The sequence below is a fragment of the Accipiter gentilis genome, chromosome 8 (assembly GCF_929443795.1).
Source record: "Accipiter gentilis chromosome 8, bAccGen1.1, whole genome shotgun sequence".
Taxonomy (NCBI): Eukaryota; Metazoa; Chordata; class Aves; order Accipitriformes; family Accipitridae; genus Astur; species Astur gentilis.
This window is the reverse complement of record NC_064887.1, coordinates 12,280,536-12,296,931: the sequence shown is the minus strand read 5'-3', so window position 1 is coordinate 12,296,931 and position 16,396 is coordinate 12,280,536. Positions and strand designations below refer to the sequence as shown.

General features: G+C 54.0%; 1 protein-coding gene across 2 annotated transcripts in view; it reads right to left on the bottom strand.

Annotated features, from left to right (window-relative positions):
• Positions 1–16,396, bottom strand: part of ERI3 (ERI1 exoribonuclease family member 3) — a 135,260-nt gene that overhangs the window by 27,598 nt on the left and 91,266 nt on the right. For both annotated transcript variants that reach the window (XM_049808810.1, XM_049808811.1), the window contains exon 7: positions 10,919–11,018. In XM_049808810.1, coding sequence (XP_049664767.1) covers positions 10,919–11,018 — 100 coding nt within the window. The remainder of the gene's footprint in view (positions 1–10,918; positions 11,019–16,396) is intronic.

The window sequence follows — 16,396 nt, the reverse complement described above, 5'->3', positions numbered from 1 at the left end:
GAGTTATACCAGCTATTAATACACTCCGAGTTCGTTAGCTTAAACAGGCCGCTCAGGACACGGGGCAGCGATCCTTAAACCAATTAATGCGATCCTTTGATTTCAGGGGAGAATGAAGAGGGGACTGTCAGCGCAGCGGTGAGGCAGGAGTTACGGGTCAGAGCCTAACGGCACAGAGGTGCCCGTTAGCTCTTAACAAGAGGCGGGGGCCGGCAGGCAGCTGCCAGACCTGGCTTCTGTCAGACCCCTCCTCTGCATCCCCAGCCCTGGCCCAGCACCGCTTCCCAGGCACCGGGGAGAGGGAAGGAAAGCAGCACCACGGTGCTTAACAGGGGTCCGGATGCCAAAAAAGCCTCTGCCGTCCCGTGCCCAGGTTGGGGCTGCCAGGAGGAGAGCAGTGATGGTACCACGTCGCAGCACTCATCCCGGCACAGCAGGCACATGGCACGGAGGGGGCTCCCCTCTGCCATGGTGCTGGCAGTGCTCGGCCTGAAGGCTCCGGGCACCCCGGGGTGCCAGAGGCAGCATCACCCCGCGGCCCAAAACTTTCCTCTCTTTTTTTCTTTGCTTGGCCTTTTTTTAAAGCAGAAGTTCTCTTAGCGAAGTCTTTCGGGGGAGGTGGAGAGAGAGTAGGAAGCCAAAGAGAATCGTCTTGCTAGTCAAAGCCTTTAACAACTATTTTTAATATCAGGCAGAGGAACAGGATTTTGAAATGAAACAGCCGGCGCCTCTTTGATGGGCGAGCTACAGATCTTGAAACAAGGTCCATTCCCTCCTCCTTCACTAACTAACAGCCATATTTCTCTCATTAAAGACAATCTCGCCATATTTTCAAACTTCTTAACAAGGCGATCACCGTAATTTGAGATTTCTATTATCCATGCTCCTATTACAGCAGTCTTTTAAGCAGCTAGCTTTTTTTTTTTTTGCTTTCTTTCCCCTACTTTGTCTCTCCCCTCAAACTGCCATCAGTGGTAATGACGTGCAGGAAACAAGAGCACCAAGAACCATCTTTTTTTTCCCCCCTTCTTTTTGGTACTAGGTTGTGTGGGGGTAGCAATAAGGAATAAAATAAAAAACGAAATGAAGTTTGGTTATCTCTTATCTGGAGTTTGGGTTTTAATCCGCCCAGGAGCGCAAACGAAGCCAATGCAGTACTTTATCTCCCCTGTCGATCATGGACCCTCTTCCCCAAAGACCCCCAGCTCTCTCCGCTTCCCAAAGGCGCCTGGCCACGGCCCCCTCCCTGCCCCATTAGTCCTTCATGGGCTCTGCCAGATGGATGCAATTTGCATAATATCACCGGCGGAGGCTGGCAGATCAACTGGGGTCAGGCTCTGACATCTCCAGCACAGTCTATCTCCAAGTGCTAATTTGGACTGCATTGATCTCTCTTTCTGATTTCTTTGTCATTTACGTCTGCAATGGTTTGACAGGAGATACAGAGACAGACAAGGGGGGAGAAGAAGGAGGGGGGGAAGAAGAGGAGAGAAACAAAGATTGTAGTTACAGATGTCTTTAAGGGAAAAAACAGATTAATCCAAGGACTCCTCTGAGGGTCGCAGCTTTGAAACATCCTAATTATCCTATTCTTATGAATTCCTGTACAGACTTAGAGGGGGGTCTTGTCAGGGAACTCAGGGGAATGGAAACTTGTTAAATTGCGGTGGAGTCTCTCCGACTGGCGGCTACCCCTTCCCCTCTTGCACCTTGCAATCGTTTCTCATTAGGTGAAGCGGGGCAGCTTTAAACCCGGCGACCCTTGCTGACACAGCCGTCGCTCCGTACCTCTGCCACCACTCTCGTTAAAGGCAGATCTTTGGTAAAACTTGGGCAGGACTCTCTCCTCCTCGCATAGGGGGACCATGGTGCTCACAGCCACCAGCCCTGCGCTGCCCAGGGAGGCCAGAGTCGGGACAACATGGATGCCTGAACGCTGGAGACGAGGGCTAACCTGAGAGGGACAGCAGCATCCTTGGGATCCCCTGGGACGCAGGTATGGAAGGGCAAGTCTGGGGACACATTGCTGTTGGATGACAGCACGGTGTTAAAAGACACCTTCCACCAGAGTCCGTTGCAGAGCAGAGCAGGCAATCTGTGCTCTTAATTGAGATGTTTATGTTCATTAACAGGAAACTCTTGCCCTCCTCACAGGTAAGGGAAGACGCACTACCATTTAGTCTCGTCTGGGACACATTGCAGAGAGACACCAAGGCACCAAAAGAATCCACAGGGAAATCAAAATGTCACTCAGTGCTTTACGTTGCTACTTTCTGTAGAAAAAGCTCTCTAGAAAGTTAATGATCTTCCAAGGCCTCTCACATAACATGTGTCTCGCTGTGTCGGAGGATGCATCACGGTGCATGGGAAGTGCTGGTTGTTATAGGGGCAGGAGAACAAGTGCTAGCAAAGATGATTTACCTGCCCAGCACAACGTGAGACAGGGCTTGGTCAGTGCAAGGGTTGTTCCAGCAGTGTGTGTGTGTGGGGGGATATTTTGTAAGGCTCAGCCACAGGACTGGACAAATAGCCAACAGTGGGATGCGTCCGAGGCAGCACAAGGGTCTCTATAGCACAGATCAGTTCACGTCTGCATGCTCCTAGGTTTGGGACTGGCTGATTGGTAAGACAGAGCACACATAATACAAACCATCAGCCTCTCCCCATGCCCCCAGTATGCCAACAACAGTTTAGAGTGATACAAAAAACATACTTAAGAGGTTTCTTATCTGTCAAATGGGGACAGCAATTGGGCCAGGTGCTGGGCTGAGAATCACAGCTGGCCTGCGAGGGAAGGACAGCAGATCTGCTCTTCTCGCCAAGGGAGGCAGTCCCCACCGCTGCTCCTAAAACCAGAAGCCAGAGGAAGGAGGGTACAGCAGCAGCCATGCCAAAGGGCAGCTCCAGGATGATGGCAGCGCTCTCCTGCTGGGGGTCAGCCAGGTCCGAGGCTTGAGAGAATAGACCTGCCCCTATCTGCAGCTGGGCCTCCCAGGCATTGCAGCACAGCAAACAGCAAATAATCCAGAAACCCCGCTTAAATCTTCAGTCTGACACCGGTGCTGCAAAGGTAACTGCTTCCAGCCCAAAGAGAGGGGCTCGCGCCTACCTTCCACACATCCCGAGCAAGCGGGCACTGCTGCTGCCTGCCCCAGGGCTGGGAGGAGCGCATGGTGGCACCCCGCTTTTCTCAGGCAGCTGAAGACCCGCAGCCCGTCTCACCCTCCCCTCCAAAGGACTGCTCCCTCCAGGGACCACGAGTCCTCAGGCAAGGGGCAAGGTGTGACGAACCCATCGCAGCCCCCGCGGCGGGCAGTGGGGTCGGGCGAATGCGTGCCCCCACCCCAGTGGGTACACGACCAGCTTTCGGCAGGGTAGGACGGAGGGGTGAGTGCAGTCAACACAAACACTCAATCATCCTTCCTTTCTTTCTTCTGTGCCTCCTTTGTTAACTGCAGGAAACAGCTGAAAGACCTTGAGTTTCCCATTGTAGCGTGTATGGGAACAGAGCTGCAGTGATCAGAACATACCCCCCGCTGCTCCCGGGGAAAAAGGGAGAGCAGAATCCTTTCTAAAAAGGGTTTACGATTAGAAGAGTGTTCTGTCACTCTAGCGCACAGTAATCCACTGCGCCACCAAGTCCCTTCAGAGAGATGTCGAAAACTTAAATGACTGAAAGCAAAAGAGCCCCAGCTCAGGTTCCCAGGCAGCCAGACATCCTAATTATCTTTAGATCCACTCCCACATGGAGGGGAGAGAGCACACAAGAGTAAAAAAAAAAAAAAAAAAAAGGGAAAAGAAATGAAAAAGAAAGAGGGGGGGGGGGAAAAAAGAATGTCACATTGCTTTTTTCTTTTTTTAAAAGCTTGTCTCCGCTCACTGCTTTTCCAGCTGTGACACCTCTCACGGTAGTTAATTAGAATCATGTCACCGCGTTAATGTGCTCTGACTGGACTCTGACAGACGCGCGTCCTCTAACTGGCCGCCCCGGCCGGCCCTCCCTCCCCACCCCTCCTTGGCGATGTGGGGCCTGGTGCTCGCGGTGGGACCCCTTGCCACCCTCCCGCTGCCCTGTCCTCGCACCCGTGGTCCGACGGGTGCCCTGGCACGGTTGGGCTGGTCCCGGCGCCCTGCCTCCCTGGGTGCTGGGACATGCCGCCCGGCCACAACACCCGGCACGCAGCCGCTCCACCTGTTCTGGATCCGCCTGACCTTTACAAGCGCTAATTCAAAATGACACTGCTCATTTGATGACATTTCTGTTGATTTTTACTTAAGTCTCTTTTAATTATTTAACTGGGAGTTTTCCCCCTTCTGCCTTGGGCTGGGGCTGCTGTGCGTGGGGCAGCGGCCCCCGAGGCAGCCCCATGCCCTGCTTCGCAGCGGTGAACCCCGTGCTCGGCTCTCGCTTTTGGCATCCCACGGCATACAGTATGGTGCGAGCGGCGCTGCCCCCGGGCACGGCACCAGCTGCGTGCCACCTCTGCTGAGAAACGAAGAGCCAAAGAACGGGGTTTGCCTGCTCCGGGGGAGCATGGGGCTCTCCAAGGCTTCTCCCATCCCCTGGGAGGGACGGGGAGGGTGGGACTGGCTCTGCCAGCCAGGGCCACACAGGCTGGGATGGAAAAGTGGTGAAAAAAACGGAGGGGAGTTTAACTAAATGCTGTCCCTGTTGCGTCATTCCCCCTGCCCCGCTGCAAAGGAGGCAGGTGGGCACCAACGGTGACCGGGGATCCCACAGATGCTGGGGGGCTGCAGGCTTCCCTGCACCCACAGGAGAGCCAGGAAAACTAAAGAGGGAAAAGGAAAGCAGGGAAGAATGAGAGGAGGCTGAAATAAAGCCAGCAAGCTCCCAGGACCGCAAGCTGCCAGGACCGCATGCTCCCAGCACCTTGCAGGGCAAGGCAAAGCCTCATCAGCCCTGCCGAGCTCCCGGGGAGGGGGAGAGCCGGCGCTGACAGCCAAAGGCACCCATCAGGGCGGGCGGCCCGCTGCCTGCCACCACACTTAGCGAGCGTGGCCCTCGCTGCCCTCTCCTTCAATGTCAGCGCGGAGAGCAGCCCGGCGCTGCCGGGACGCGGGTAGGCAGAGCAGGCAGAGCGATGTGGGGAGAGGGATGGCTCCACCGGGCAGGAGGCACCCCTGGCAGGCGCTGGCCCGGCTCCCCGCGGTGGTGGCAGCTCGAGGTAGTTAATTAGAATCGTGTCACTAAGTAAATGCGCTCTGACTGGACTCTGACAGACGCTCACCTATGACACCGGGGGCCAGGAGACAATCCACATCAAACTACTGCAGTGTGACCCTTTTAACACAAAGAGTAAACTCACTGCACATCGAGTTGAAGCTCATTAAAACTGTCTACTCTGCGAGCATCCCATTAACCTCACTGTTAAAAACACGCAATTCCTCTTCTTCTTTCCGAGGCCTAATTAATGCTCTAGATCAGGAACAATATCAGACCCTAACCTTCTGAGATTTCCAATCAGTAAATGAAAAGAGAGAGATGGGGCCGGGAAGGCACGGTGGCTTGCTGGGTCGCTCACTGCATGGGCAGCTGACCTGCCCAGGCAGGTAGGGCTTCTCCATTTGGCACGGCAGAGATCCCCGTGGAGGGAGCACGGCACAGCCCCGGCCGGGGCGACCATGGCACAGGAAAGATGATGAAGTCCCGCACGGAGGCTCACAGCTCATGGGATTACACCAGCTGGTGTAAAACAGCCCAGCGAAGGCATCGTGTCAAGACAGGCGCTACTATGGGACCAGATCTCCTGGTCGCGTGGGATGGGGACTGTGGGTTCACTAGCAAGAGACACAGCAGCCTGGTTACCCTCCTTCCCCAAAAAAGAGAAAAAAACCCCAAACCAGATGTTTAGAACTAAATCTAAAATCATAATAATCTCTGTGCTAAAGCCTAAACTTTAAAGATTCAAATAAATTCAGTTACATTCAAAAAAGACCACCAGTAAGGGGTAGCATCATGTTTTGAAGACAGTCAGTGCACTGGAGGTGGAAGCCAAGCTGACAAATGAGAAACAAGCTTTCCCAGCAGCAGCAGCTACTTCTGCAGATTTGGAAACTTTTTCCTTTTTTCGGTGTATTTTCAGTTCAGTAACTGGCTTGTTCAGAGCTGAGAAACAACAAAGGACTGAAAAAAGAAAAAGAAGGTGTGCCTTTTATCTTTTCCATCATCAGGGAAAGCAAACAAACCAGCAAACTACGGTGGGAGAGGATGAGATGTACTAATTCTAAAATCTTGAAAGGGTGGTTTCCAGAAATACTCCTTCAACTCACCGATCATTTCTTGCTTTGGTTTCATGCATCAGGTGTTTGTAACTAAAAAGTATTCTGAAATTTACTTTTCCTTCTGTATTGAGTACATGCAAGGGAAACAGGACTTTACTAAGAAAACAAATTCAAACTACTGCTGGGGTACTTTAGCATGGTATTCTGATTTTTATCCAAAAGATTCATCATGAGTAATAATTTAATCACCACCTCTTTAAGTGATGGTGATTAATAGTATTTCACCATTTTTCTAATGTAACAAATATCTAAAAACTAAGACTAAAGGCATATTATATAACATAGCCAATCAAAGTAAATGTAGCAAAAATAGAGTATTTGATGAATAAAAGAATAACCAAATTTAACAATTGGGCAGTGGTAAGAAGAACTGCACTTTGTTTGACAGGTGCTGGTCAGTAAAACTTGACCTTTTTTCAGGGAAACGGGGGGGGGGGGGGCGGAACCCAGAAGAAAATCAATTACTGAATCCAGGTGATTTGCTGGCTGATTTAACTCACAACTAAAGCCTGGGATTTTAATCCTTCTGATTTATATCAGTCTCTGAAACTCAGGAGAGAGACCCCAAATACAAGAACCCAGCTCCACTAGTGTGCAGCCTGTGAATGCTGGTCTTTGCATGAGAGTGCCAAGACCCCCATTACAAGCTGCAGCTTGTTTTTGGCAGGCAGCACCTCAAACATATGTTTTAAGAACGGCAACATGCACACATCTGTAAGATGACTAACTTCTTGGCAAGAGTCAACTTCATTTTGTTGAGGGCCAAGAAAACACCAAACAAAAAAGAAGTTCCTCACCCCAAGATCCTACAGCCCACGCTTAGAGCTGACACATATTTATCCCATGTTTAAGGAGAGATGGAAGCTGCAGAAAAAAGTCCTCTCTGGTCTTCAGGGCCACGTTCAGCCCAGAGGGAATCCTTCAAGCTGAAATACCAACTCAAGACAAGACATCAAAGAACAGGTTTCACTCCCCTTTTGCTCCTTTCCCATATCCTAAGGATTTCCTGCATCCTCACTCTGGAGCAGGACTTTCCTATACCCTTACTTTGCCTGGTATTTCTCAGCAAGCTGAAATATTGACACCTCCGCCCTTCCTTTACCTTTTCCCTCCCAAGAAAACAGCACCAGACGTGCACCCATTCCACCCCAAGGCAGCTTTGGTGTATTTGGTGACACTTTTCTAACCTCTCGACAAGATTTGCAGCTCACTGGCCCGCAAGTAGAAACCAGACAAAAGCTAGAACATGAGCTCTGTTCAGCAACTTGCTGTATGCACAGCTGTATGTCCCAGGGGATGAGGTGAGACTCCGTGGTGCTCCGCCACGAGCCCCTCCTGCCCACACGCACCAGATGCTAAAGGTGAAGTTCCCATTCTGAATCTGGCCTTGGCCCTGCACGGTGGAGAGCGCCCTGAGCTCCTGGATTTTGAACAAGACGAAGGAGAGGAGATGAAGCATGGAGCGGGACTGGTCCCAGAGCATGCCAACTGCAGGGATTTGGAGCAGATATCTGCTGAGCCAGTGAATCAGAGAGTGATTTGAAAACAAAGCAATACACAACCGATCAGGCGAGACGGCAGAATTCCTTGCAAATTGTTTGCAAAAACAAGTGGCCATCCACTGCAATTTTTCTGTCAGATTTGAAGGGAAACATCCATATTGCACATTCCTGCATAAGCGAGCTGAGGCTTCACAGAGCTGCCTGCATCCCCCCGGACCCAGGAAAAGAGCTGCACAGACGCTCTCTTACATGGCACAGTATTCATGAAACTGGTGTGGCTGGCTAACCCATTTCCTTGGTACTCCCTTCTCAGCCCTCTTTGGTTTGCAGACTTCTGGACATCAGTGACCCACGATGGCCGTGAAAATCAAAGGCTGACCTTAGTTACACCCACCTTGGGCACCCCCCTCTCAGCTCGCCAACTTCCCCCAACCCTGCTGCACCCCAGTACCGACCACAAAAGAGAAGGGATGCTCCGGACTGCATGGGAGCATCCCGAGAGCCACAGCCAGCTCTCATCTCATCTTCATTGTTCTCCACTCTTCTCTGGCAGCAGTCCTTGAGGCGGGGTCATTTATTCGGCTGAGTGGGCAGGCCTGTGGCAGGAGCAAGGCTCCTTACAGCCAGGGAGGGAAGGGGTGGGCAGCCCTGGGCAGGGAAAGGGATGTGTCCTCCCAGCCCCGAAGCAAGAGCAGTTGAGAGCATGAAAGAGGAGAGTGGTGAGGACTGCTCAGGTCACAGGGTGACTGTCAGCAATTGGGATGACTGTGTCCAGTCCCGGTGGCCGATATGGAAGGACTCAGCTGTGGAGGACCAACACTTGCCCCAGGACGAGGCAGCAAAGGTGGACCCAAGGAAGCCAGGCTGCCTCTGCAGTGAGCAGCCCCTCCTCTGCCCTTGGCCTGGGGACCTCTCGGGCTGTCTCTAGAGCCAACACTTGATCCATGCTTAGGACCCGAAAAGCCAGCAGGCTGGGAAGTGAAGTGGCCAGAAGGCCAGGAGACTGGAGCCCTGACAAAATGCCAGGCAAGGCACGCCTCCAGACACCAGCATCACCCCGAGCCTTCTCCTGGGGGGGCACTGGGCTACCAAGCCCCAGAGCCAGCACCCCTGACACCGCAGGCAGCAGCTGTGCCTGGGGCTCCCAAGCTGGCCGGGAGGAGAAGCCGTTCTCCCCAGCTGCCATTCAATGAACCGTGCCTCCAGCTCACTCCCAGGGGTTCAGCCTGCAGTAAAGCCACCAGACACAGGGTGCCAGCGGCTGCTGCCTCTGCAGGCAGGCGGAGGATCACAGACACCCGGGGCAGAGCTGCTCTGGACCCAGCCCAAATGGAGCAGCCAGAAGGCTGCAACACACAGGGCACGTGTGCACCATCGGCAGTGCCAGGGAGACGGAGACTGTCACACTGCTGGCCTGGCATCCTTCACAGCACCCAGGCAAACTCCCTTCCAAACAGTATGTGAAAGGCAGGTTTGCCACTGGGACGGAAAGCTGCAAGAATGGAGCTTGGCTGCTGGGCCTTGCTTCTCCACAGGCAATCTGTTCATGGCTCACCCTGTACTGGGGAGAGCCGGGAGTGCTCCCCCCAGAGGGAGTTTGGCAGAAACGAAGAAGCAAAACCCTCCTAAAGGACTGGAGTGAGGAGGACATGAACAGCATCTCCTCAACTCCATCAGGCAGAAACACCTGTGCAAGACAGCAGCACTGAGATAAACATGGGCAGAAACCAATGGCAGACAGATGATACTCGAGAGCTGGGGACGCTTTGTCAAGGGAAGAGATGACAGCAACAGACAGCTCTTGCCCTAAATAAAATGAGGAAAGACGAGGCACAAACCAACCCTGCATCCCCCAGGAGACCCTAGCAAAAGCCCAAGCCCTCAGAGCAGGACATGGACACACAACTCCTGCAGTCCCTGCTCCCCCACCCCCCACCCCGTGATTCCAACATGGCACAGAAGCGAGGCAAATCTGCTCCCAGGCAAGGAAGCAAATTTTAATGCTACCTCTGTCAATAATGCAACCAGATCCATAGTTCAAAAGGAGCTTGCTAATTAAAAGCTGGTGAGCTTTAAATAATTCATCTCCTTAACTTGGATTGATTGGAGAGTTTAATGGTTAGAGTCTTGAAACAATATTAAACAGCCTCCTCAAGGCCCAGGTAGCTGGTGACTTTTCCAAGTAAATCTTACCTCCTTGCAAACTTTAATGCTCACAAGTGACTATGGATGAAGAGCTGGGAGGCAGAGGGAACATCTGACTGCTGGTCTCCAAGAGGTGATCCAGTGTCCCGCAGAGAAACGAGACAGGCAAGAGTGATGCAGCCCTGAGTTACAGCCCTGCCTACAGCCCAGTAAATCTGAGCTCCTGCCCGTACCACAGCCTGCTGCTGCCCCAGCTCTGCACCCCCAGAGTTAAGCAGCAGGCAGATATATGGCCTCGGTATCCCAGGCCAGTTCTCCCTCCTCATATCACTTTGATCCCTGGTGCAGAGGACCTAGGGGAAACATGGAGCTCTGCCACTGTGCACAGTAGTCTCAGCTGTTTATCTTGGAGCAGGCTGCAGGACCACGAAACTCATCGCACGTGTGAGCAAACGGGACGATGATTCAGTTCTCCAGCTGGGGCCACGCATCTTCACTCTGCAGCATGTTTCCAGCCAGCTCCCAAGGCTGCGCTGCCTGGCAGAGTCTCCTCTCCAAAGACGAATGCAGCATCCAGAGCAGCTGGAGGACTGGTCCGAGAGGGAGAGCACCCTGCCCAGCCTGGGGACCCCTGCTCTGTGCCCCAGGTACTGCGCAAGCCCTGGCGCTGCCCACATGCACCCCCAGCCCGAGCACTGCCAGAGCAGCCAAGGAGGGGAGCAGTTCCCCAGACGGAGGGATGGGCAGGTACGTTTGGCAGACTGGGACGTGCCAGTGATGGAGAGCTCATCCCGCATGCCCATCCTGCCCTGACACATCTTCGTCCCTTCCACCAGCCAGAGACCCCGCAGCCCTTTGGCTGGCTCTCAGCACTCCAGCCTGGATCAGCTCTCGGGAGCGGAGGCACGTCCCGCGCGCCAGGAGCAGCAGCCGTGGGGACAGGAAGGGCGCGGGGCGGCATCACTCACCTATCCCGCTGTGAGGCCTCCCTATGTGCTGTAGGTTCAGTCCTTTGTTCATGTCTAAGAGCCCGTTCTTTGGCCAACTCCCCATGGCAAAGCTGTACGCCTGGAAGAGAGAAGCAGAGGGTCAGACCGGCGCACAGCCCATGTGCAGACAGGTTTGGGGGGAGCGCCTCGCTGCCGGCAGCCAGCTGTGCTCGCTCAGGCCTGGCTGTTCCCAGGTCCGGCGTGGGTCTGCGTTCACCGTGTTCGGTGCGGACCCATGCAATCGCCCTTGCAGCAGCTCTCCTGGAGCTGCCTGCACGAAGCACCCTCACCCTGGCCAGTCCCACCTGATGCTCCTCAGAGAAGACGTGTCCAGGACCTGTCCCGGAGCTTCGTATGGGTGACAGCCCTCACGAGGTTTGCTGGCCACTATGCCAGACTGGCATCACCCAAGGCCACCTTCACCATGCTGGGGCGAGCCAGGGGCTGCGAGTTCATCCCACTTGTCCCTGGGTTGCTCCAACATCATCCGCCCACTCCTGCTTCACCAAGGATGGGATTGCAGCAGGAGTCTGGGGTATTTGGAAAGGGGTGCCCATGCCCAGGCTGGCCTGGCCAGCAGCCCCCTTCCCCTTGAGCAAGCCCTCCCAGCCTCCCCTCTCCTTTCCATCTCCAGACCCCAGTTGCCTCAGGGCTTTCCATCACTGGGTGAAACTCCACTGGGAGCCAGCACTGCTCACCCCACTGCACAGAGCCTGCAGCCTGGCCGGAGGGAGCCTGCTCCATCCCCATCGTGTCCCCTGGCAGAGCTCCCAGCAGGAGCGAGGCAGCCGGGAGCCTGAGCAGCACAAAAATCCACCGGACAATGCAAACGTGAAAGCAGCTGGGCCTCCGTGTCACACACACGGCTGTAATTACAGCCTGACAGCCACGTATCTTCTTCATCTTGAGGAATTAAGCTCAGCGCTGCATTGTGAGCAGTAAGAAGGGCGCGTGGGCTTAGCGTCGCTCACGCCGGCGCTATCTCTGTTGCCGTGAGGGCCATTGTCCCCAGATGAGATCGGGTCAATCCAGCAGCCCCTATCTCCCTCCTGCAGCGGGGATCATCGCTAACCGTGGCCACAGCGTGGCAGGGCATCACCGACACCCTCCGCGGGCTGCAAACGCTGGGGGAGATGCTCTCCGCAGCGGGATCAGGGCCGAACGGGGCAAGCGGAGGCGAGTGGTCCCCCCCTCCAGCCCACCACCCACCTGCCTGCCACTAGGACCTGCTGCCAGTCCCTCAGCCCCCGCTACCTGCTGCTCTGCCCAGCGCAGGCAGGGCCGGCCCCCACGCAGCCCTCGCAGCCGGCGGTCCCCCGGGAGTTACGGGGCTTGGGGGAGTTAATTTATTACTGGCCGACGTAACCATTCATGCTGCTTTGTTACTCCTGCCTTAGCAAAACAGAGGGCTCCACAGATAATTAATAGACAGCATTGCTAATCCTGTTGGGAGATGATTAGCAATTAAAACTCCTAATTAAGTCTATGCATAATTCACTGAAATTACACTTTGTGTACACAACGAGGAGGTTTCCTTTGCCTTCGACAAACACGCTCTGGTATCTTCATCGCCACGGCTGAGATGCAGGCTGCCCAGCCGTGGGGCTGGGGGGATCAGGGGGCCAGGGTGCAGGATGGGACCCTGCCACCCATCTGCCGGGTGGCCCTGGGTGACAGCGGCAGTGGCTCCACGTATGGCTCCGTCTCCTGGGCTCCGTTCCAAAGAGCAAGCCCAGGCACAGCGCAGGAAGGTTCCCACGCTCAGCACCAGCGGGTCCAGGCCTGGGGTCACCAGCAGTGGGGGGCATCCCTGGGGAAGGGGTATCCCCGCACGCCTTGGGGGAGGACACATGGGACAGGGAGGGAGCAGGGCTGTCCCGGTGCAGGGACAGGGCAGGATCTGAGCTACCATTATCGCAGGCTGCCTTCCCAGCCCAGACACATCCCTCGGACCCCAGCCAGGAGCAACTGGAGGGAGCACAGCGGGAGGCTGGCAGGATCCTGGGAAAGCCATGGGGACAGCTCTGGAAAGCTCCCGACAGCTGGGTGCCAGTGCCAACCCCAGCCTGCCTCCCCTGGCCCCGCGGCAGCAGGGAGCCGGCAGCACGTGCCCCTGCCCCAGGATCGGCACCGGGCCCATCTTTGCATCGCGTTTTGCTTTCCTAATCAAGGTCATTCGGTACAGCCGCAATACCTGAGCAAACTAGCTAAGCAGCCGGGGTGGAAGTTGGCCTGACCACTGAAGGTCAAGTGTGCACTTATGCATATTCAAAGCTGCCTGCAGGATCGATTGGATTTTAATTGTTTTTCCTGGGGTTTTGGAAGGAAGTGCCAGGGGCATTGATCAGTCCCAGACGAGGCCGCTCACACTTCGGGGCTGGCAGGGACCGTCACTTTGCTGCAGGCAGAGGGAAATGCGGGCAGAGAGGCAGAGATGAAGGCAAGCAAGGGGAGAGGTCAGCCAGTCCTGGCCGGGAGGAGGAGCCATCGCTGGGCTGCTTTGGAAAATAAAGTTTTTTAATTAAAATTGGCAATTCTGAGCCGCCTGCCGGCAGCAGCCACACAATCAAGAGCGAGGAGCTTTGCTGTTTAATATTTAAAGACAACGTTTAATCTTTAAACAGGAAAGTTCTTCTTCTGACTGTTAAAGCGAGGCAGAAGGTGCCGGAGGCTCCCCGACGCAGGGCTCCCGAGCCCGCCGGGGTGACTGTGGCCGTCGGCTTGCCGCTGGCTCACCGCAGCCACCGGGAAACCAGTGCCGACTGCAGCCGCTCTCCCACCGGCTCTGTCGCCGCTCCAGCCCCGCACGGCCGCCAGCAGCGGCACAGACCCCTGCCCCTTCAAAGCTTACCCCTACAGCAAACCGTAAGAAAGTCCAAGATGCCCATGGTTCACTTGCAAGACGAAGGATTTAAAAAAATGCCATGAAAGCCTTTTTGCCAGGAAACCACACTAATTTGTTCCTCCCCTTTGTTCAGTCCTGGTGTTGCAGGGACTGGGTTGCTGCCTTCTAGGTCAGACACTGAAGCAGGGCCAGGATCCCGTGGCATTTTATTTTCATCTGCATTTTAATTGACAAAAAATGCAGGCATCTTTTAAAAAATCTATTTTTAAATAGTTTTGGTCAAAATTCTGATTTAGAGACAAAGTCAATGCCTCTGATCTGCTAAAACCCACCCAAATACTGTTTGCAGAATAATTTTCAAGCAGCCTGAACACAATTATTTCCATTCACACCAGCTCCTAGAAAGCTCTCCCTTTTTTCCTGATTTTGTTTGTAATTCTATGAAGGCTACATTTACCTCCCTGCCAATGCTGCTCTGAAGTCAGATGATTATTAATTATATTTATTTACTTATACAATCCCATAGGCATACGCAGCAGTTCACAGACAAATACCGCCCTAGGCCCCTGATGTAGGGATCTCGAATCAAAGGTAAGCAGATACTCCTGTGATAAATGTGAGCTAACAGCAGCAGGAGATTAGGAACATACTGTGTTTCCATGCATAGAGCCAGCACCACAGATTATCCACACCCTGTTAAAAGTGCCAGTATGGAGAGGTAAGTCCTTAGGTAACCTGTACCTCACACAACCTGAAGAAAATCCAAAAACCAGAAGGGGGGATAAGACATGGGGTACAGCAGCCTGGGGCAGGGAGATGCTGCGTGTGCAGAATCACAGCATCTAAGACTAGCTTTATAATAAAGCAAAGATGGGCTGAGATCATCCTGCTGTTCTACCAGGCCACAAAACTTCCCGATGGCCATGCTGCATCTGCCTCAATTTGCAAAGAGCCTGCAACAAGAACTCTGTGGACCACTTCTGGTAGCGCTGGGGGTTAAAGACGGTCCTCTGCGCTGGGAGAGGAGCGCAGGGAGGGCATGCCAGCGAGGCTGGGCACTGCCATGGCGCTGCTTGCAGGCGAAGAACACGGGTAGCATTTGCCCAGTTCTTGCAAAAACACTGCCCAGTTTGGCACCGAGGTCTCCCCGCCTGCCCTTGCTGCAATCCCAGTGCAAATTAGCCCCCATCCCCAGCAACGCTGGGCAGCAAGGAGGCAGTGCCAACACAGTCGGGTCCTGATGCCCCACTCCCTGGAGCTTGTTTGGGCTACACATCGCGGTTTATAAGCAGCACAGCTGCAGAGAAGATGTTGCAGGGGGTCAGAAAATTCCCAGAACTGGAACTTGTCAAACTGATGTATTGATCTAAGTGGACTGAATAATGCTCTATCATTTATTTATGGGGAAGTGCCCTGCACACTTCACAAAAACTGGTGTTCAGCAGTCACATTAAGGCAAGATTTAACGTCCCGCATCATGCAAACAGGGCACCTGCGCAGAGGTCAGGATGCTCACTTCCACGGGGAGCCCCACAAATCCTTCCTGCACACGCAGGGAGGGACAGGGCTGGTCCTCACGGAGCTGTCGGAGCTCTGCTAGGTCAAGGTGCCGACGCTGACAGAGCCAGCCCCGTCCTTTCCGCACGTGCCGGTACTGCGACTTGCTCAGCCAGCCGCCAGCCCCTCTGCCCTCCACTAAAGCTGCCGGTGTTGCACCGCCCTGGGTGCTTTAGCTGAAGGGCAGGAGGGAAAAGCAGCTCTGTGCTTTGCAACAGCACAAGTGTGTCCACAAACCATGGCAGCAAGAACTGCCAGGACCAGCACAGAGCCTCCTCCTGCCCTGCCCAGCCCGGCAACCCTCTTGTTTTTCATGTCCCATCAAGAGGTTTTAAATGTTTCACCCACTAATTGTAATTTTAATATTAATACGGACACTTTCAGGCAGGGAGAAAATATTTCATTTTGGAAAAAATCCTCCCAGGAGCAAAGGGGCTCAGTGGTTTGAGAAGATGCTGAAGGGTGGGTACTAAGGAATAAAAAAAAGTGGTTTTGCTGAAAGTTTCCGTTAAGGATTTAAAAAAGACGCCTGAGAAAAACAAGTTTTTAAACAGCTAGAAAGCAGCCGTGAGATGTCCCCAGCTGCCCCCGGCTTGGGCAACCAACACGCACCAGCTGTGCTCCCCCAGAATCAGGCTGGGCACAGTAGCCTGCTGATTGGAGCCGACCCCCCTGACATTTTCGCAATGGAGAAAATGACTTTGCGACAGCAGAAGTGTCTTCCTCCTCTTGTCATGTCAGCTGTGCACTGCATCCACCCCAAATAAGTATTTCCCTCCAACTGCTCTCATTCCGCCGCTGCCACGAGGAAGTGTCAAGGTTTTATATTACTTTGTATGGTGGGAAGAAAAAAAGAGGTCATGTCTACGACTAAGAGGGCTTTTAAACACCGCTTAAAATGTTTCCAGTGCCACCCAGTAACCATAATGTTTTGGGTCTGGGGGTGTCTTGGAGGCCACCCCCGAACAGCACCCAGGACACCAGGGTGGTCACTTGACATCCTGTTTTAATTGCGTGCCACTTCAGAGATGGGAGGTGGACGCTTCTTGCTGGGA